At 41.4% G+C, this 22,842-nt stretch overlaps 1 protein-coding gene across 1 annotated transcript in view; it reads left to right on the forward strand.

Moving 5' to 3' along the window:
• Window positions 1-22,842, forward strand: part of TTBK2 (tau tubulin kinase 2) — a 2,201,340-nt gene that overhangs the window by 217,715 nt on the left and 1,960,783 nt on the right. Inside the window, exon 2 of the mRNA XM_044074209.1 lies at window positions 16,910-17,069. Coding sequence (XP_043930144.1) covers window positions 16,962-17,069 — 108 coding nt within the window. The 5' untranslated portion in view covers window positions 16,910-16,961. The remainder of the gene's footprint in view (window positions 1-16,909; window positions 17,070-22,842) is intronic.

Raw genomic sequence — 22,842 nt, forward strand, 5'->3', positions numbered from 1 at the left:
CAGATGCCAGAGGCGGGTTGGAGAGTATCAGAAATTGTTCCTTTTGGAATTCAACTTTGCCTTGAGGAAGAAAAGCCCTCATGAGGGATGTATCTAGAAGACATTTCAGAAACACTGTCCTGTAGGAGAGATTGAGAGGAGATTTCTCCATGTTCACTTGGAAACACAGACTGAGAGAAGGGTTTCTTACCTAAGCCAGAGATCCTTGACAAGTTGTAAAAGAATCTGCAAAAATAAGGAAGTCAGCTAAATATGGGAAAATGTGAATTCCCTGCAACCTGCATTTTGGCTATTATAGGTTCATAGGATCATAGGAGATTACTAGGCTTAACAGTTAGAGTCCTTACAAGCCTAGACAGTTTTACCCAGATTTTACCCAATTTTCTATCCATAGGGGAAGATGAGTGGCCAGCAAGCAGGGTTTTGACAAATTTTATAGACTGCCCCTGCCCATAAGGGATATGGGTGCCACCCCAGGAGTGAATTTGCAATTTCTCATCTCTTGGTCCAGATTGTGCTTGAAGATGGTCAGGGATGGGCTCTACTTCATGTGAATAGGAAGCCTGTCCCAGAGGAGGGGTAATCTCTGGGACACATATCTGTCTGTCCAGCATGATCTAGTCATCAGAGGTCAGGTTGAGATCTTTGGAGCAGGTAGTCCTCGTGCAGTTAGTTTTACAAATGTGCAGCATTTCCATCAGGGCTGGGTCAGAGACTGGCTTGTAGGTCAGGCAGAGATCACCCCTCAGTAATCAGTAGGAAATTGAATACAGTGATAGGGCTTTTTAATTGGTCCTTGTATGACATGTTGGTTATACCCTGTATTTTTTGGTGAGAAACCTTTGAGGATGCTGCAGATGTAAGTTGCCTGGCAAGGTACATGCCAAAGGGTGCATTGTACTTGGTTATTGGTCTGATGAGGGAAAAGTACAGTGGTACTATGACATTCTATATCTGGATGTCATGCCCTTAATTATAAGCTGAGTCACATAGGATGTCCTCACCATTGTGGACACCTAGAGGTTTAGATTACTGTCTGTCTGAGTACCCACATCTCTCTCCACTGGGTCTACTCTTTGGTGGGTGCTATCAGTGTTGTAATATGCAGGGGTATTTGATTTTGCAATGGGTATTATTATGCACTTTTTCACATTCAGTTTGAAACTCACACCAATCAGTCTGCGTTAGACCTTTGTGTAAGATATCAATGTCATTTGGGGAGTCACTGATTGCCCCCAATTTGCATTCATCAGCAAACTTAGTAAGCCAAAGGCCATCTGCATTTGCTTTGGCATTTGAGAACTATATCTCAAACAGGAAGGGGCCTAGCACTGAGATTGGTGGCCGGCCTCCTGCTGGATGTGAATTCCTCTACTCTAACAACTTGTGTCCTATCCATGAGCCATTTGGCTATCTGTTTGGTGACGGGAGGTTTATGCCCAATTATGTATGTTTGTAATACCCATGTGGAGTATTGTGTCAAATGTTTTGGCCAGGTCAAGATAGGCAGTATGCAGTGTTTTACCCTCATCCGTGGCCATGGTGACCTTCTCAAAGAAGTCCACCAGACTGAGCAGGCAGGACCTGCCCTTGACGAAGTCGAACTAGGTTGGGTATAGAGTCTGGAGATTTCCTATGACGTTGTTAATCAGTTCCATGATTATTCTTTCCATAGTCTTGCATGTGAGGCTAGTCAGACTTGTGCATCGGTAGTTTCCTGGGTCATTTAATGGTCCCCCCTTGTGCAGAGGGATGATGGTTGCTGTCCTGCACTCTACTGGGATAAAGCCTGCCTGGAGACTATGGTTAAATAGAGATCTGAGTTGGTCTGTTAGGCCATGTTTCTAGCTATATAACAAGCAGCATGGGATTTTGTGAGGGTCCATTGAGGCTGTGTTTCTGGCGTTAGAGAGCACATTGATGAACTGTTCTTTTGTGATAACGGGCAAAGGAATGGCTATGGGTATTTCATGAGCAGTGACCAGACGTGATGAGTGGGTGAAATTTGAGCTGAATTTATCGGCCAGCAAGTTTGCTATTTCTTCTGGCTGAGAAGAGGTACCACCACCTGTAGCCAACTCAGCACATTGTTGACTGTCTCCTTTAAGATTTCGGACATAACTAAAAAATGCTTTGTGGTTATCCTTTGCTTGGGAGGCTATTTTAGTCTCGTATTTAGCTTTTGAAGACTTGTCTAGTTCCCTGATCTGCCTGTTGAGACTAATGAGAGATTTTTTTCTCTGTTGTCCACTCTTCCACTTATTTATGTACAGGAATTTCCCTTTGTTGCATATGTTTATGCCAGGGGTCCACCAGGGTGGCTTGGTTTTCCAGCTAAACTTGAGTTTAGTTTGGTCAGGTACTACCATTTCTGTACAGTTGTTTAAAGTGGTTGTACAGGACATTAGAGTATACTTCTGCATAGTACTCTGTTTTTTCAGGGTTAGGGGAGCTTTAAAATTACCTATGATGTCACTTAATAGAATGTAATTTGCCTTGTAAAAATTCTTTAGGGTTTTAGGGTTTGATGGAGATTCTTCCCATTACATTTATTTCAAAGGAGACCGACTTATGATCCAATGAGGACATTACGTGGGGGGGGGATGCAGTGCTCCTCCATGTTTGTGAGTACTATGTCAAGGGTATTTGAGCCCCTAGTGGGAATGCAAACCAACTATTGCAGAGCATTTGCATTTACGTTGACAAAGTTCTAGAATCTCGGATCCTGCATGTCAGTGGTTGTGTATGTTTCCCAGTTTCTGGAGGGGCAGTTTAAATCGCCCATGAGTAGTGTGTTTGGCTGAATGGTAATTCTAGTAACTTCAGGTATGTGGCGTGATTTTCATTGTTAGTGGTTGGGTACCTGTAGCTAGCGATTTATATGGTGGGGGATTTTGCCCATGGTCAGCTGGACATGGAGTAGTTCAAACAAGTCACCCTGTTTGACCAATCTAGAGGTGTGATTGTTTTTTATCATAGTGGAAACACCCCCACCTTTCATTTTTTTCCTTTTCAGAGGGTGGTCTGAATGTGTACTAGCCATTATAGCCTTGCACTGCTGGAGTGTTTTATGCAGCCTTGAACCACATCTCTGTAACTGCACAGACATCAGCATCTTCCAGAGCGAGGAGAGCTTTCGGGGAATGCAGTTTCTTGTTAAGATTCCAGCACTGTGTAGTAGTACCTTCAGCTTGGCATTAGGAGAATTTGTTACTTTGGTAGGTCTGTTGGTTTGGCACTGCCTAAAAAAAGACACTGTGGGGGTGGCTAATTCCTTGGTCAGTATTCGAAAGCATAACAGCGACAAGTGCATACCATCTTCGGCAAATCAGTGTGGTCTGTCAATCCTGTCATCCCAGGCTGACAAATACTGGATCCCCTTAGAATGATACCAGTAGCTAAGCCCATTAGTGAAGTCGGTCATTTTCTGTTTGAATTGTGGTATAATTCTTGGTGAGGGTAGAATGTTGCTTACTGTGAGGCTCATACCAGCATGCAACACTTATTCAGAGCCCTTCATCGTGTTTCTCTTCATATAGTCCAGGGAAGTACATCTCAAGTCCGTCACACCCACATGGACTATGATCAAGTCATACTGGTACTTGTGGTTGAGTGACCCGAGTGCCAGCACGATCTGGTGAATCCTGGCCCCTGACAGGTAACTGACTGTAACCCTCTCTTTATCCAGACTGGTGAGGGGGCTGTCCGTGTGTCTCACGATGGAGTCTCCTATAACCAAGATGTTTGAATGTGTAGTATTTCGCTTTAGAGTCTTGCTTGTAGAGTCTCTGTGATGTGCCTTTTTATGTATAGTGTTTGGTGCTGACTTTGTTTTGTTTGCATGAGTTTTCTGAGTGCAGCATGCAGAAGGCCTGTGATGTTTTGGTAAGTTACTTGTGAGAACCTCCGTATATATGGGTTTATGTGCTGAGACCTTATTTAGTAAGGGAAATGATGTATGTGTGCTTAAAAGATGTTTGTCATTTGATTTGTCAGTATGTGAGAGACTAGTCTTTTCCTAATTTAACTACATCTCTCACATATCGTGTTTGTTTATTTGTTTCAGGATTAAGTGGTTGTTTGTATACATGAAATAATTGCTGGATTGCCTCAGGCCCATGTCCACCAGGCTAGCCACAGAGATGGCAGGAAAGTGCCTATCCATGGTTTCATATATATATTTTTTTGTTACAATGGGTTTGACCAGGGAGAATTTTGGTGAGATTTAACTGGACTGGGATGATAGCACATGGATGAAGAAAGGGTGCAGTATTTGGTGTGAACTGCAGCTATCCAGCAAGGCAGTACTGCTCTGTGTGCAACTCTGAAGCTCCTAGAGCAGCAGGGGGACTCTTGAAGGTTGCAGAGATAGTCATTCTAAGGAAAATTTTAACTTGATAGCATTTGTGTCTGTACAAGGCACTGCTAACCATTGCTGCATGGAGAGTGGCCTAGCAAAAACAATGGGCTTATGTAGAATCAGAAAAACAAGTTTTACAATAGCAAAGACTACAGACCAATAAGGAAAACATAATAAGTTTACAGCCTGTAGCCCCCAACTTAGATAGGTTTGCTACAATAGACTTCTGCCACAAGAGTGCAGTCAAAAAACCCTCTTAATGTAAAAATGCCTGTTTTAGAGCTCAAGTGCAGGGAAGTCTCACAATCTAGATGTTTCTGTCCCGTAAAACTAGCAGAGACAATGTAATGAAGTACTACAGCAACAGTAAAACAGTTCAGCTTTGAAACTCTACTAAAGTGAGAGAAATGTAACATTTAATACAGGATTCTTAGGAAATGCAGTAAATAATCAGCAGAAGTGTGAAATAGTACTTATTTTTGTTCTTTTATCAGCGGATACATTTAGATGCAGCAGATTCTCTGTAACTCTCAGTTGGAAGTAGCCAGACCAAGAGCAGCTCTGAGGAATTGAGCACAAACCCATACAAAAACTGGGCTTATATTTTACAGTACAAAGGCCTACAGACCAATCACAAAATTCACAATAAGCTGGTGCCAGGCACTTAGTAAACACCCTTGGAGCTGTAGACAAACCAAAAGGGTAAGGTAAATTGAAAATATAAACCAGACACAGAAAACCTATTTAAAAAAAATAAAACTTTTGAAATTTAAAAGTTTTGAGAATTGGAGTGTGGTGATAAGTGTAGTTTAAATCAGAATTACCAAAAACTGAGTGGTATAGTGAGAGGTAACAAAGATTGTAGTGAGAGCATTTTGAATTTTAGGACTTGTATGTGAAGGTTTAGAAATAGAAAGGTCTGCGACAGGTCTCCAGCTTTCTTCCTTTTTTTATTTAACCAGAAAGATCCTCAAATAAAATCCTTTCCTGTTTGGTATGAGGGAATTGATCCTAAGACCTTTTAAGACAGCATTTGCTCCAGTATAAGAGGATAACAAGGAAGTTTGATTGGATGGAAGAGGAGGAATCCCCTGAAGGGAGAAAGTGACTCTTACTGCCAGCTGTAGTCTTTTTGAGGCCAAGTGTCTGATGTTATCTGGGACCGTAGAGAAAAGTCAAGACCTGGACTTTGGGACAGTTTTTCTGAGCTCTTTTTATTGCTTTTTGAAATTCCAGCAAACTTCATAACTTGTAATTGCAGGTCTTTAAAATATACTAAGTTAGCAGCAGTCAATTAACGCCACATTCAGTAATGCTTCAGAGTTACTTCCCCCACCCCATTCAAGCAAGTCCATTCCAGTCCATGTTCAGAATACTGTTACTACAGTTATCACACATACAATTTAAAAGACTTCTGTGATAAATTTCAGTGCTGTTTTATTAATATATTGCTTTACTTGAAGCATCCAGTGAAGTAAATGAAACAAGAAAAAAAATGATCTTCCTTTTTGGCTTTCTTAAAACCCACCAAACTTCTGAGCATAGTTATAGTTGACACTCACTCTGGAAATCTCTCCCCTGGGTGTCACTGCACTCATTATGGCACTACAGAAGTTTCTATAAGTAAAAGTCACCCTTTCACATTTTTATAAGTGAAATGTACAATCTTGTCTCTTATCGTTATGTTGTTGTTGTGTTAAACAAATGTCTTTGTAATGTGTGGGGCTTTTCTCCTTGGACAATGGTGAAAATGGGTCTTCTCAGTTGCGTATGTACAGTTAAATGTGAATCTAATGTATGATCCATGTGGAATACAATACAGTGTGTGGGGCTTCTGTGACAGCATGTTCCATCAGTACTATAAACCAACGCTCATGTGTACTTAATTCAGCTCACCATCATGACCTTCTTAGACACTGTGTTTAAAGGAACTCCTTCTTTTTCAGTCCTGAAGTTCCTGCGCACTGTGCTGATGTGAAAGACCAAGGACAGGCCCTTTCTGGTGTGGGTGTTGGGTTTCACCCCCCACAGCTTACATTTTTTAAGCTGTAGTTGAGCCAGTACAAAATGTGTATCCAACATATCCTAGAACAACAGAAGGGCTTTAGAACAAACACCTGGAGTGCGGTTCCCAGCAAGGCTGTGAGTGTAGAGGCTACTGCCAAATAGAACAAATAGTTTCAGACCCATTTTAGATCTCAATGACCTAAATGTATTGATTCCAGAAGAAACATTTTGAATGGACATGGTACAGTCCACCTTTCTGTGCTCTTCTGAAGGAAAGTGGATGTGCTGTTTGAACCTCCAAGATGACTACCTCTAGATCTAGATAGCTTAATTGTCAACCCTGCCCTCTGTAGTCTGTCCAGCACATCCCTCACATGCTGAAGGTACTTTTGCCTGGAATGGCTGAAGATGGCAGCATCCAGGTAAGCAAGGGCAAAATCTCCTGCTCCTGTTAGGATATGATCTACAAGCCTCTGGAAAGTCGCTGGGGGATTTTTCAACTCAAAGGGCATCTTTGTGAATTCATACAAGACAAAAGCAGTCACAAAGACTGACCTCTCTCTAGAACTGGGAGTCAAGGGCACTTGCCAGTAGCCCTTGATAAGATCAGTAGTGGTGAGATACTTAGCCTCACCAAGCTGCTCTAGGGCTTCATCTGTCCTAGGCATAGAGAAGCATCTGACTCTGTGTGACTGTTAATTTCCTGTAGTCCACACAGAACCTGGTGCTGCCATCCTTCTTTGGTACCAGCACCACTGGGGAGGCCCAGGGACTGCTGGACTCCTGGATTACCCCTAGTTCCAACATTTCCTGTATCTCCTCCCTCAGAGTCTGTTTGACCCTCTCAAGCACCCTGTAAGGGGCCTGCTTTGTAAGCCTTTGGGGTCCTCTATCCACATAGTGCTGCACCAGGTGGGTGCACCCTGGTTTCCCAGTGAACATGTCCCCAAACTCCTGTAACACTGCTCAGATTTCTCAAACCTGAGTAGGAGATAGCTGCTGGGACATTGCTACCCCTTTCAGTGAGGTGTCAGTCTGAGCCTCACTGAGGAGATCAGTCACCAGATCCCCCTCAGACTCCTCCTGCCATCCACTGCAAATACTCAGCACAAGGGCCTCTCTATCATGGTAAGGTTTCGTCATTAACTTGGTACAGTTTGTCCCCCTGTCTCCTGCCTAGCAGTTCTACCATGTAGTTAACATCACTGACCTTCCTTACCACTTTGAAGGGTCTCTCCCAAGCTTCCTGCAGCTTGTGTCTGACAGGAATGAGAACCATTACTTGCTGCCCTAATGCATACTTTCTAGCTCCAGTATTCCTGTCCTGTCATACCAGACCTTTTTCTGCTGTTGGGTTTCTGGCAGGTTTATTCTGGGCCAAGCCCACGAGTTCTCTGAGACTTGTCCTGAGGTTTAGGACATATGCCACAACAGACTCCTTGTGGGATTCACACTCACCCTCCCACTCATCTCGAATCAAATCTAGAGGTCCCCTCACCCTGTGCCTGTACAGCAACTCTAAGGGTGAAAAACCTGTGGATTCCTGGTGCACCACTCTGTAAGTAAACAACAGATGGGGCAAATATTTGTCCCACTCTCTCTTGAACTGTTCTGCAAATGCCCATAGCATAGTCTTGCTTGTAGAGTTTGAAATGTCAACTAGACCATTAGTCTGGGGATGGTAGCAGGTGGTCTTTAGGTGCTTCACTCCACAGTACTTCTAAAGACAAACCAGCAGGTCTGACATTAAATCAGCACCTCTGTCAGTTAGTATTTCTTTTGGGAAACCTACCCTGCTGAAAGTCTCTAACAAAGTATTTGCCACCTTTTCTGCCTCAGTGGAGAACAGTGCCACAGCATCAGGGTATCTGGTAGCATAATCTACTACCACTAGGATATACTTTTTCCCCTGTGGAACTTGGAGTACTCAGAGGTCCCGCAAAATTCATAGCTACCCTCTGAAATGACTCTTCAGTGACAGGCAAAGGCCTCGTGTCAGTTTTCACCTTGTGTCCTGCCTTGCCTACCTTTTGGCACTCCTCACAGGTCCTGCAGTACCCTGTTACATCTCTGGATATCCCAGGGCCAATAAATGCTCTGCATAATATGTGTCTTTTTACGCCTTATGCCCATATGAGCTGCAAAGGGAATATCATGGGCTATGGCTAGAAGTTCCCGATGGTAGGCTTTGGGCACTACCAATTGCTGTATTCTCTCACCCCTCTAGCCCTCCCTCAGGGGTCCACTCTCTATACAGTAACCCTTTGTCCCAGTATACAGATTCCCCCTTCCCCTGAGTTGTCAGCTGCCTCACTAGCTACCTCCCTCAGGCCTTGTAATGTATGGTCTGAGAGCTGAGCCTGTCTCAACTCTCTCTTTGTAACCCTTCCCAGTTCCCCTTTCACAGGAAATCTGGCATCGTCTGACAGTGGTGCCTGACTGTCACCTTGGGTACTACTACTCACCTCTGCAATCGCTCTTTCCAAGGGAACATCACTACCCACAAGCAGCTGAGGTTCACCTTCAGTAGTTCCCTCCCTGAAGTAACCACCACACCAGTACTGGTTTCAAGTCTGCGGTCTGTCTGGATTTCCCCCAGACTGCCAGACTCACATGCTTGTCTCCAGGCCTGACTGCGTATTACTGCATGCACACAAGGTACTGCATTATCAAAATCATTCCCTATTAGGACATCTGCAGGGAAATTCTCAAACACAACTACTTGCTGGCTTCCTTTTCCACCCTCCCAGTCAAGGTGAACTCTAACCAAAGGTATTTAGAATGGGGTCCCTCCTAAAGCTCTGACTGGAGTAGACTGCCCAAGCAAGTAGTGCTCCTCTTTAACCATTGCAGGCTTTGTAATGGTTAGGACAAAGGCTGTCTCTCTCTTAGCAGTGGCCTCTTTCCCATTGACTAAGATGGGATATAACCTCTTGTGGTAGTTTGGTGCCTTTGTTGTCTGCAGACAGCCTACTGTTGGTGTTTTGTCATTCCCACTTTTTGTTCCCCACCTTGCCTCCGTGGACATCTGTATGCTACATGGCCCCACTGGTTGCATTTAAAACATTTAACCCTTGGCCCAGGACATGTACCTAGACTAGTGGCTTCCTCTGGTACTGGCAGACTCTGTTGGGGTGGTCTAGGCTGCCCACCATGGGTTGCCTTAGACCCATGAACAGCACTGGGTATCCCTTTCCTGTGCAGTGATGTCCTGCTTGCTAGGTATAAGTATCCCTTCTTCCCCACCTCATTTGCAGTATTGTATTGCCTATCTGCTAACCAGATTTTCATGTCCTCAGGCAAAGTGTTAAGGGCTTGTTCCCTCACCAAAAGGTCTGCCAACCTTTCAAAAGTGGTGACCTGACATCCACTCACCCACATATGAAAATAACTGCTTAACTCAGCAATATATTCATACGCACTTTCATCTGCCCTGCGTCTATGTTCAAAAAACGTTTTCCTATAAGCTTCAGGTGTTAACTTAAAGCACTCTACAGACAATTGTAACAGTATTATAATTTAAGCAATTAGTATCAGACAATTTAGAAATAGCAGTTACTGCTTTACTATGGAGTAAGGGTTCAGGAACCGTACCCAGAGCCCTTGTTCAATATTATACTGCTTACATACCCTTTCAAACATATGAATGAAACTATCAAAATTATCCCCCTCTGTAAATTGTGGAAGAAATTTACTGACCTTTGTTGCTTCTGGGGTTCGGTTACTCCCTTCCCCATTACCTCCATGACCCTGGTGAAGAGTCAGCATCTCCTTTTCATGTTGCCTCTGCTCTCATTCTCCACATCTTCCAGAGATCTCAGTCTCTCTGCTGCTTCTAATTCCATTTGTTTCTCCTGCCGCAGTCTCTCTGCTGATTCTATTTCCAAACGTTTGGCTCCCAGTTCAAGTCTCTTTAACTGCAAACAGACTTTAAAGTCCTCTGTGTGTAAGGTTGAACTATCCATTTTCTAAGAGATGTACATTCCCACGGCCAGTCTGATAGTCCTCCTGATTGCTAGTCTGTGATACAGCTGTGTCCAAGGCTGCAGTCATTTCTGCTTTAGTCATGTTGGCATGCACCAGTCCTGTAGCCTGGCACATCTCAGCCAACTGGCTCCTTGTCAGCTTGCCATACTCCTCTGCTGACATCCTTGCCTGCTCTCCCTGACTGACTAAGCTAACAAAAAAAAAAATTGTGATACGAAACTCTGAATGTTCACTGTGTGGATGATTGAGAGCACAAACACGTTCCTTAGTGACCACTGTTTACAAGCTACGGGAATTCAGTATCCACCCCACTGAATCCTAATATGTGGATGTACCACCACCAATTAATATGTGATGTGGATACCCCACCACAGTCCAATTAATATGTGATGTGGATACCCCTCCACTGTCCACCAATTAATATGCGACACCCCAGCACTGGCCCAGTAATCAAGGAGTCTCAATCCTCACCACTGGCAACAGTGGGGAATGTACACACTGGAAGGAGGACAAGTACACACACAGTAAAGTGCAATTTCCCTTAGGAGCACACAGAGACCACAGTCGGTCTGGGGCTGGTTTCTTCCCCTTTCTCCAGATCCCCATTGAGACTCCCCACTGGCACAACTGTAGGGTTGAGATCTCAGCTGAGTGGCCAAACCAAGACCTCCAGCACCCTCTCTGTCCAACTAGTGCTTCATGTCCCTGCCCAAGTAGCTGACACACACGCACTTTGAGGTTTGATTTACACACACACGCACGCACGCACACGGACACACACACACACACACACACACACACACACACACACACACACACACACACACACACACACACACACACACACCTAGGAAAGGCTGGCAGAGGTTTACTAGTTATGCCCCCTTCTGCCCAGACTATAAGGTAGTTATCACTGCCACCAGCCAACTCTTTATCAGCTACTTTAAGGCCCTTAACAAAGGGTGTCTAACCTTATTGTGTAATGCTACTGTTAATCCAAATGGTAGTTTGACCAAGATCAAGGCTATTAGGAGTGGTCTACACAGTGTCACCAAAAGATGTGCAAGTACTCTAGGAGCTTAAATACCTCTAGAGAGATCAGCCACAGTTGAAAGGTTTAAAATATTTAATAATAAATAAAAGAACAAGAAAATACTCAGTAAATCAGCACAGTAACTTCACGGTTCAAAATCACAGGAAATATTTAAAACAACATTGTAGGACAATCTCCAGTAAATACAGAAAACGTCTAAACTAATCTGTACTATATTCCTAGCTATTTCTAAAAGAATTACTGTACCCTAGAAACTTACTGTTACAGCAAGGCATGAGTGGTGAATGGATCTTCTAGCTGATGCTGTTGTCAGGTCAAAAGACAGATATAAAATGCACAGTCTCTCTCTCTCTCTCTCTCTCTCTGAGATAGTTCTTAAATTAACTTCTCAAATATTGCTGCTGGCATACTTGCAGCATGACATCACTTTTTTTTTTTCACCTGACTTTCCCAGGTGAAACCCCCCCCCCTATTGCTAGAAACTGCCAGGATTTAGCATCTCCCTTTGAAAAATACATCTCTCTCAGATCTTTGTAGCTGGTGGAAGATCTAAAACAATAAAAGTTACAAAACAATGCAGAAGGCCCCCTAGTTTTAGACATTGTCCCCTTGCTGAATTGAAACCATTTGTTTTATTACATGGTTATAAAACAATTTAATTTCAACTATTTTCCTGAAGTTTTGCAAGTTAACCTTCTATGTTCCAGTTTCCGCTGTTAAAGATATATATGTTTATACACCTGCAATAGTGTATATACATTTCTGTTCTCTTCCAGTAGGGTACACTCTGGATACATCTTTTAAGCTCAGTACCACACAAACCCTGTTCAACACACACTTCTGTACCAGCAGTTTAATATACACACAGCATGCAGTTTTAATACATTTGTAAGACAAGCATATGACTCATGTTGATATTCACAAATGGCGTATTATTATTTACAGAATTCCAGACAGTTGTGCTGGCAGTATCTCCCTCTGTCACACTTCTATATAAATCATATTAATATTAATAAATGACATAGTTATTTACAAAATTCCAGGTAGCTAGGCTAACAATATTTCCTTTTGTAACACCTCAAATCATCCTTTAAATTTTCAGATCCCAGTTTTATGATGTGTGGAGTAGATCTCATATGGTCCAGGTCTTCCATTCTCCTGTCTGATCTTCATCCACTTGCCACTACGGATGCATCATAGATGGCGTAGAGAGTGGCTTCCAAATAAGTAAAAGAGCAAACTCTGTGGAACCCTTTACACAGACAGAAGCACTTAGATGGCAGAGAGATGTTTCCAGCAATCAGGGCTTTAAAAGCCCTAAATCTAAATCATCTTTAGTCCCTAGGACCTCTGCAAGTTTACACAGACAACATCATAGTGATGTGGTATGTAAACAAGCAAGGGGTTTACCAGATCTTACACTCTCTGCAGACGTGCTGCGATAGCCCATGAGATAGCAATGCAACTCAGTTTGTCTCTTCAGGCATCATACATTCTGTCAGAACAAAACCTAATTGCAGACAAGCTCAACAGGATCAGGACAAGACGGTCACAAATGGAAATTACATCCTGGGTCCTCTAAGAATTCATCCAGTTGTGGGGAACACATCATGTAGATCTGCTTGCCTCCTCTCAGAACAGAGAAATGAAGAAATTCTTCTCTAGCACTCCTTGTAAACAGGCCTGGAAGACAAATAACCTTTTCATTCCCATAGATGGGAATGTTTCTGTACAATTTTCTACACGTACCACTGATGTCCAGGGTTCTTCTGACGATAAAGAAGGGCTCTTCTAAACTTGTGGTGGTAACTCCCCCTTTTGGCCCATGCACCATTGTTTCTCCGTTCTTTTCAAACTAGTAAAGGGGAATTACCGCTGGCTTCCCCTACAAACAGGGTTTACTCACACAAGACAAGGATTGTTCAATGTATTCCAACCCAAACATTCTTGTAACTAACGACCTAGATGATAGAATTTTGATATCTTTTAGACATCTTTTTTTCTGAGGGAAAAAAACTGCTACAATGAAATCTTGTATGTACAAGTGGATAAGATTTTCTTCTTGGTGCCAGAACAAGAATAGGACCATCTTCAAGCCCATCTTCCCCTGGTTCTTTATTATTATTGTGTTACTGTCTTCTGGTCTTTCTTATTCCTTTGCAAAAAAACACACTTTTAACAGCAAGCAAAAATAAAAAAAAACACCAGAAGCAGAAATAGCTGGTTCAAGGCTGTTAAACTTTTTAATGCAATCTCTGGTACCCCGGCCTTTCGCCTTCAAATGATAGAGCACCATAGAAACAGACACTTTTTGTACAGGTGCAAACCCCCACTAATTACATTCAAGTAACTTTTTACATCAACATTTTAAGTGCCAACACAACTAGCTTACAAATGTAACAATTCCTATAGCATGCACCAATACACATTATGTATATGTGTGTGTGTGTGTGTGTGTGTGTATGTGTATATATATATATATATATATATATATATATATATATATATATATATATATATATGTGTGTGTAGATATCTGGATGATTGCTGGTTGGTATGGAGGGCTTGATAGTGAATATCTTTTGGAATTTATTACTTATTTGAATGAAAATAAACGGGGAATCGAATTTTCTGTCCGCTATGATAAAAATAAAATAATTTTTTTAGATGTTTTGGTTTGCCGCGCATCTGATCATATGCTGACCACAGAAATTCATTGTAAATTCCCCGAAAATAATTCACTGCTCCATGCCACCAGCTTTCATCCTCCCCACATTTGCAAAAACATTCCTAAATCCCAGTTTATGCGTATTAAACGCATTTGTTCTGATCAACACACATGCACACGTTTCAGGGACGATCTAGTACATAGATTTCATGACCGGGGCTACAGAATGGATCATTTAGTACATACCAAATATACTGTTGATAGGATGAAACGTGAAGATCTCCTTCTTTACAGAACCAGAAACAAATCCAGCTCTGAACCACCCAGACTTATCACCACATATGGACGAAATATAAATACACAACAAAATTGGAACATATTAACTTGTGAACCTAAACTTCATGAAATCCTTGGTGATGGATGTTCATTTTCTTTCCGTAAAGGGAAAAATGTATCTGCTTTTTTCAATCATTTCAAACATTCTGAAGCGAAAACTAAAAATATCATCCAAACTACACTATCAGGTGAACCTCTACTTGGATGCTTTCCTTGCGGACACTGCACGTATTGTACCAAGTTACTTAAAACTAAAAGTTTTACTAGCCAAAATACCCCTGAAGTGTATAATATAAAATTCTTTGCTAACTGTTCCTCTGATTGGGTAATTTACTTGGCCAAGTGCAATTGTCCTGCATTCTATGTTGGTCAAACTTCAAGACCCTTGAAACTTTGAATATCTGAGCATCTTAGTGATATCAAAAACAAGAGAGAAACGAATGCCTTATATAAACATTCTTTAATTCATCACAATGCATGTTTCAGTTTTACCATTATAGATAAAATCTTGAGATCTAGAAATAATAAATTCGGTTGGCATGATTTACTGAATTCCATGGAGAAAAAATGGATTATCAAACTTGGTGGGTTCTTTAAGCCAGGTCTTAATGAACATTTGTAATTAATCACATGATTCAATGAATTATTTATAAAAAGGTTCTTTTCTGTATGAAATCCATACACTGAAGAAGGCTCTGTCTATTGTATTTGCCGAAACCGGTCTTTTTCAAAGAACCTAATACTTTTATTAAAGTATTCTACTTCACTACAAGGTGCCTTGTTTGCTGGTCCTCGTTTTTGTTTTGTGTACTATATCCTTCCTTGAGGCCACACAGGGCTCCCAGTAGCTGGGGATTCTGACCCATCCGTGATGAATAATGACACGGATAGCATCAGATAAAGAGCTGTACTTACCATAAGTTGGAATCTGTGCTGTCCAGTGTCATTATTCATTATGTTCCCACCCTCCTTCCCCCTGCCTTCTGGGGTTCTGGTAGAGCTGGGGTGGTTCCAATTTAGGATAGTTTGTTTTTCCTATGTAGAATTTTGTGTATACATAATCGTTTAGCAAACTTGATCTGAGGATTAGAGTTCAGCAGAGGATTATGGGAAGGGGAGGAGCTTGAGCTCTGCATCTGTCAGTTGCCAGCTCGGATTTAAGACCCATCCGTGATGAATAATGACATTGGATAGCACAGGTTCCAAGTTATGGTAAGTACATAACTCTTTTTTGTAGGTTCCATTTGTAGTTACTAGGCATGCAATCCAGGAGACCATTAAGGAGTATACCTTAAATTCGCAGTTGTCCCAAAGCACTGTAGTTAAATGACTTGCTGAAGCTCGCACAGTAAGCAAATGAAGGTGGAAAGATTCAAACCCCCATATCCTTAGCAGAGGAAGCAGCTCATTAAGAACGCGGTCATAGTCCTCTGTACTGACAGACTTCTAATATCTCACAAGTGATCATGCAGCCTGTTTGTGACCAACAAAATCTCTCCTCTCAGGGGACTTCATTTTGTGACTTGTTTGCCCCTCTATGCAGTGATAACTGCCCAACTGATTTGCACAGATTGCCAAGCAAAAGAGACCTAGCCCATCAGTGAGCAGATGGTTTCCTTTATGTTTCTCCCAGTTTCTCTAATAGCAAGGATAATCCAAAAAGCCAAATTTCTCAGAGCTAGAGTGATTCTCAAGCACCTTCCTGTCCCATAAACTTTATTTCCTCTTCATCCTGTCCTCCTCCAGAAACCTATCAGACTAGGACTCTGTAGGATCCTTCTGTCCTTACCCTTCTGGCAGATTGCATCTAGACTTTTATTCTCCAAAGCTAACCTTTGGCTTCTCAGTTTTTATGTTTATCAAGAGTTTTGGCCTTTCCAGGAGAAAAGTTTCTATTACTACTTTTTTTCCTCAAACAGAAGCCTCCCAAAAAACATGCCATGACAAAGGGTCCTATTTTTCCCTTTAGGGTGCCAGCATTTGATATTGCTGCATCTTTGGTCCTTAAAATTTTGTCTAATAACTGCAACTCCAGTCTTGGTTATTCCTCCTTAAATTTTACTTGATGTCCATTTTTAACATCCATCCTGGTGTATATGCCACTTCCCCAGCTTCGTTGAATGCCCACAAAGCTTTCTTACTTAGTCTGTACTGCATTATTTTTATGCTTCTGCTAAAACAAAACATCAACTTGTTAGACTTGCTCGGTTTATTATATTTGTACATAGTATATTTCTTTAAAATGATACAACTGTAATGCGATTAATGGAAAAGTGCTTAAATATTTTTTGTTTTATTTATTTGAAATACTTGAGGGATCAAACTTGTGAGAAGGAACAACATGTTGTAATGGGAGTAAAAAGTGGCATTTACATGCCATTTCCCTTTCTTTGGTAGCTTTTATATTAGTTTTACAAATGTTTCACTCTTACATTTTTCCTTTCTTATTCGAGAGCCTTTACTGTGCTGGTGTGTTGATAGTGCCTTATTTTTGTAGCTGCAGGTTAAATGGAAGTCATTCCCAGGTGCGTGCCCATCCCAGCTGACGGATGCTTTGCTTAGTGGCACCACCACAAGAGGAGATCGTGATGAGTGGAGGAGCTGAACAACCTGATATCCTTAATGTTGGATTCTTAGTGAAAGAGAGATGGAAAGTGGTAAGTGCAGTCACCTCAATTTACTGATTTTTTAAGAGCATATGACTACACCAGCTTTCAGATGCAGATATATATATATTGTTTAGTGAGCAGACCGTATGGGAGAATGTGGATGTCTGCGAGTTCCTTCAGCATTTCACTTTTCTAAATAGTACTGTAGCACAAATAAGGCACAATATGTGTTTATTATTATTTTATGCCTCTACTAAAACAAAACATCAGCTTGTTAGATGTGCGAGTAATACTTAACAGACACAGATCTCTTTCAGTTTCACTTTTTTCTTCTAGAAGATCATTTTTGTAAATTCACTGATTCACCTTAGGTGAGGTCTTGTCTTGTTTTTCTTGTTTTGCATCCATTTTGTTTAAGCAATGTGTACTTTCTGCGAGCATTAATGTAGTAGTGCCATGGTAGAAAATTCTAGCTGTACTAATTGTGGTGTTATTTTTAACTCCACACTGCCCCCCTGAAAGTCTACACTCGTTAGTGCATTCTTACAGCTGATCTTTGTTTATGCTACTGTTGTAATGTTTATAAGACCATAGTTGGCATTGCAGTATATCTCGACTACCCTAGTGCACTGACTTCCTCCCAAAGCTTGGTTCTTTGCTTTAATGGCTGTTGAGTGCCAAAATAGGTTCTGGCTCGCTCACAGCCATATGAATGAATAAATATAGGTTATCTAAATAGTTCTGAAGATACTGTAACACGTAAATAATTATTTATACTTGTGTATATAGTGGTGTAACTTTATGTAAAACAAGCTGAATTATAATGTGTTTTTGCTTGACTCCTGTCTGAAAAAGCTTACATCCTCAGTAAGAAATCAATTAACAGTTTACTAGTGCATGTCTTGTGTACCCAGGAATTACAGATGAGTCTTTGTGTTGCTGTTTCTGGTCCTGTTTGTTTTGCCTCTTGTGTAGATGTACAAAACAGGACTGAGGCAAAGCTTGACTTATCAGTTCAGCTCAAGGTTTTAGGTGGAAATTGTTATAGTTTGTATTAAAGTATAATATTTCTGTTTTGCTATTTCCTTCATAAGAACAAATCTGGTAGTAACCAGCGTGTTTGTAGTATGCATGACTTGCATATCAGCTGTACTTCATATTGAGGAGCATTTCCTTATTTTGCTTCGTGAAAAATACGTTTCCACACTGAAAAAGTTTATCATGTGTTCTTTAAGATTTGAGAGCAAAAATCCATAAGCAATGATGAATTATACTGGTATTTTTGCAAAGCATTTAATAAATGAAAAGCAACTGCTAAATGCGCTGTGAGCATGCTTGTTAAGGTTGCTAGCAGTACTTTTATCACACATTTCAAGAGGTAGCTTTGGGAGACTAAATCTTTAGAGCTGATTACACACCTCATTATAAAGTTTAGGTAAGAAAGACAAATACTTATCTTTCCTAGATGGCTAAGAAGGGCATGGTTTCAGACACATAGTCCATGGCAATAAAGCAAACTTTTCTAGTTTTTAGTCAAAAAAATGAGCCTTCAGAATTGGAATGGTAAGAGTCTATCTTAGGGACTGGCTGCAGTTGTAAATAAACCTTTTGATTATGCCAGATATCTAGGCTGGGTTGACTGAGGATATTGATGCTGCTAAGAAATCTACTTGACAGGGTTGTCATCAGCTAGAAATGTTCTCAGTCTAGGCAGAGCGTTACCCCATACTGCTCTAGTTGTTCAGCTTAAAAGTGATCCCGGTGTATGACAGGCAGCAACTATTCCATGGTGAATGTGCAAGTTTCAGCTGTTTCTGTCCATAATTATGCTCTGAAGGTTAGGATTGTGGCCCAGCATATTTGGTTAGTCATTTTATTAATGGAGGGTGGTATAACAGTTCTCTGCAGAATCCTTTCCCTGCTTGGAATCTGAAATTCATCAGAGAATGACTTTCCCATACACCAGTTAGATCTTCTGGCTTGATGACACTGAATTTCATGTCATGTAGAATTGTCTTCCTTGTAGCCATTGTTTCTTCTAGTAGATCTTGTATCTTCAGACCTCTTTCAATAGGGCCTGCAATAAGAGCCACACGAAACCAAGTAGAGTAAAAAAGTAGGATCCGGACTGGCAGCAAAGAAAAAAACTTTTAATTCAAATAATCCACAGCACAGTAGGTAAAAAAACAATAATCCAATAGGGAAATGTAGCTGATCTTTTTAAAAAGTTTAGGTTCCCTTGTGGATTAGTCCATGATTTCCTTTAAAAATATTTTCAGAACTGTCCCAAAGTCAGCACTGATGCCCAATGCATGACCCACCCAAGGGATCAGTGGGCAGGTGCACTGAAGTAGGGAAAAATAAAATAAAAGTCATGAACCACCCCTGATGGTGGCTTAAATGATGGCTCCTCCCTGATGATTCTTGTACCCACTGATGAGGAAACAAAATTAAAAGACTGTCTGTAAGGGGTCTTATTATTGGGAAACACCAGGGGCAAAAAAAAAAAAAAATGTACTTGAGCATGTCCATTCATCCGCATTTGTTTTCTGGTTGATGCAGAAACGAAGAGTAGACCCTTCACCATTTTGGATGTGCATGTCAACTCAGGCTTTATCTGATGTGTATGCAAGAATTTGGAAATATTGTAAAGTGGTTAGTCTACTTTATTTTGGGGAGGTAAGGGCTTATAGTTACAAGCAAACCCTATGCAAATTGATTTATACTTTTATTTTATTTTGCCATCAGGTGACAAATTGCCCAATGAAAGCCGAGGTCAAAGCTCACTCCACTAGGAGAAGCCACTGTCTTGCAGAATGTCTCTGTTGCAAACAGTAAATTATAACATTTGAGGGTGCCCAACTTTCTTTTCACAGATCCATCTGAATTTTGCAGGTCATCAGATTGTTTACGCATGAGCTATCAGCATTCTTTTTTTTTGGCTCATCATTTATCAAAAATTAAATATCAAAAGCAGTGAGCTGAAAAAAACTAAAAAAAAAAAAAAAAAAAAAAAAAATCTTTTGCAGGGGTAGCCCCCCCCCCCCCGAAATTCTATATCAGCTCTACGGTCACACCACATCGAAGAAAAGGGAAACCCTCTGAAAAGGTGTACTGTTTGCACAGTACAATAAATTGTGGCAAAATACACAGCTCCATTAAGTTCTTGCACTTAAGCCACTCAGTTACCACTGAAGTGAACACTTGAGGGTGCTGGTGTCATAATTGTGAAGCTGCATGCAAGGATGGCTTATAAAGCCAACCATAGCTTGTGCTGTCTTCACCTCTTGCTTCCTAAATGCCACTGAACTTTATTAATATGCTGCATATTTTCTGCTGTTTAGTTGCTCATGTGTATCTGCATTTAAAAAAAAGTTGAGAAAAAAAGAGCATAATCTTTGTTTCATTTGAAGTAACTAAATACAAACATCAGACGACACAATTAAGTGCTTACATACCTCTTGTGACTGACCAGCTCTTCAAAGCTTAAGGACACCCTCCAAATGCTCCAAATGAAGACAGTTGTAGTACAAATTATCTCAGAGCTTTTTTGTGGTAGAAGAGCTTGTCTTTGGTGGGCCCCATGGAACTGTCAATCGTCTAGCAATCCTTCAGGGCTGGGCTGGTAAGTCTCCTGTGGGTAAAACCTTCTACTATATATATTTTTTTGAAGAAAACTTTCTGTCTGAAAAAAATGTTTGTGTTTGTGGGGGAGTAAGATTTTTATCATAGTGTCTTGCCCCAAACACAGATCCAGACTATCAGTGATTTACTTATCTCAGTACAACTTTTTCCTCTAACTTACCTGTTACTGACTTTTCAAGGTTACAATACCTGCCTTTAAGATCTGTTTCTCAGCTTAAAAACTGAGCAATCATCCAGTCTGATGTTGTCGTTTTCATTATTCCTCAATGCATGTGTTTGGGTCCTGTCTTCGGATCCGACTCTACCACATACTGTAGACTTTGGATCCAGGTCTTGAGCTCCTCCCTCTACCCAAAATGCACTATTCCATCCCAATGACTTCAGATCTTGTTTGACACCATCGCGAACAGACGTTCCTCTCTCAAGCTGTAATAGTGGTTTTGTGAATTAATTTGTCCATCTTGATTTTTAAACTAATCTAAAACTTCTGCTACCTCCCTCATAGTTATTTTCGCAGATTGTTAGGAGTGTTAACTAACTTTACTGATTAAATATTTTTTCTCTTTTTTTCCTTTCTACTGTTCTACTGAATAGTAAATCTTTTGTACCAGCACTGTCCTTTCTCTCTCTCTGCTTACCCTTTTATCTAACAGGGTAACTCTTGTGAACTACCATTGGTGGTAGTTGGTTATTTTCTTGCATTTTGCTTACTTAACAAAAAAAAAAAAACTTTTGGTTTTCATTGCTGTTTTTTCCATTCCATCCTCTTGCCTATTAACTATGTAGATAAACCACTGGATTTAAGAAATGCACTTCTTGTGGGGATAAAATTGTAATTTGGATGCCCGCAAGGAGTGTTTGTACTGCCTTGGAGCCGGGCAGTTTAACACTTCATGTTCAGTATGCTCTACCTTCAATCCAAGGGCCTTGGCAGCTAGGTGAAACAAATGGATTTTGATGGGCTTACTTCCAGCTACACCTTCTTCTGGGGCTCAAACCCTCACCAGATCAAGAAAGTCAGCTCCATTGAAGCATAAGAAATGCTGCCTACCGAAGTCCCCAAGGTCTTCATTGGAGCTGCCAACTAAGCCCAGGAAAACTTCGGATCTGACATTACCTATCATTATTGCAGTATGTCTTTCCACTACACCCTCAGATTCTAGGTCCTTGGATCTGAAGCCAGCTACTTCTTATAGGAGTCTTACTCCAGAATTTGTTATAAAACTCATACACTTCAGGACACCATCCACAATTTCCTATGGGTCCTCTAGAAGTTTGTTTGAAGTACATGTGGACAGGATGATGCAGAAATTTCTCAGAGCTTAGATCCAGATGGGGGTCTTACTAGCTCCGTTCCCTGTCGGATCCATGAGTCTTCCTAAGACAGCCAAGACTATTTTATCTCCTTCTCTGATCCATCCAGTGGTTTCCGAGTCCCAGGTCTGAAATCCCTGAGAGGTACAGTGTCTGAGCCGAGGAAAGTGTGTTCTACAACTCCAACTGTATCTCTGACTAATTCTGCTCTGATTCCCTCAGGTCAGAATGGTTCCTGGAGCCAAAGTATCAATGTTGGATCAGAGGGTCTGGGTCCGGCTCCAATTTTCTTGGATCCATCCCTTTCCCTCAAAGCCTTTAGCCCTGGACATTTCAGATCTGGTTCCATCCTTGAGGCAGGGCTCTGAGGGTGGCTGAGACCTACCTTTGGCTCCAAGAGGGCAGGTCAAAGCTTCTCTGGGTCTGTCAACTTTTGAAGTGGTAGAAAGGGCTTTTTCTCTCTCCAGAGAACCGCCTTCTCCTTTTTGGAACCTATCCCATTTCTCTCATTGGTTCCGAGCTCTGAGTCAATCTAACCTTACTCCACAGGGACAACCAGTTCCAACAAGGATCCAGTTGGTTCCAATAGAGGAACTTCCCCTCTCTTCCAACACCACCCCTAAACATCCCACAGAGGAGGTAGACCAGAAGAGAACATGCAGAAGGAGGCACATAGATTCCCCGATTTAGTCTCACATGGAGGATACCAATTTTGATGGAGAACGTTCTCCCAGATCACCACTGGATGACATCTCTTTTGGAGACATTTTAGAGATCCTTAGACAAAAAAGTGACTGGTCTTCTGAAAACCCCTCTCCTGAAGCATCAGTATTTTTGGAGGTTTTTGGTTCGGTCCCATCTA

The sequence above is a fragment of the Protopterus annectens genome, chromosome 6.part0 (genome assembly GCF_019279795.1).
Source record: "Protopterus annectens isolate FY-2018-M chromosome 6.part0, PAN1.0, whole genome shotgun sequence".
NCBI lineage: Eukaryota > Metazoa > Chordata > Ceratodontiformes > Protopteridae > Protopterus > Protopterus annectens.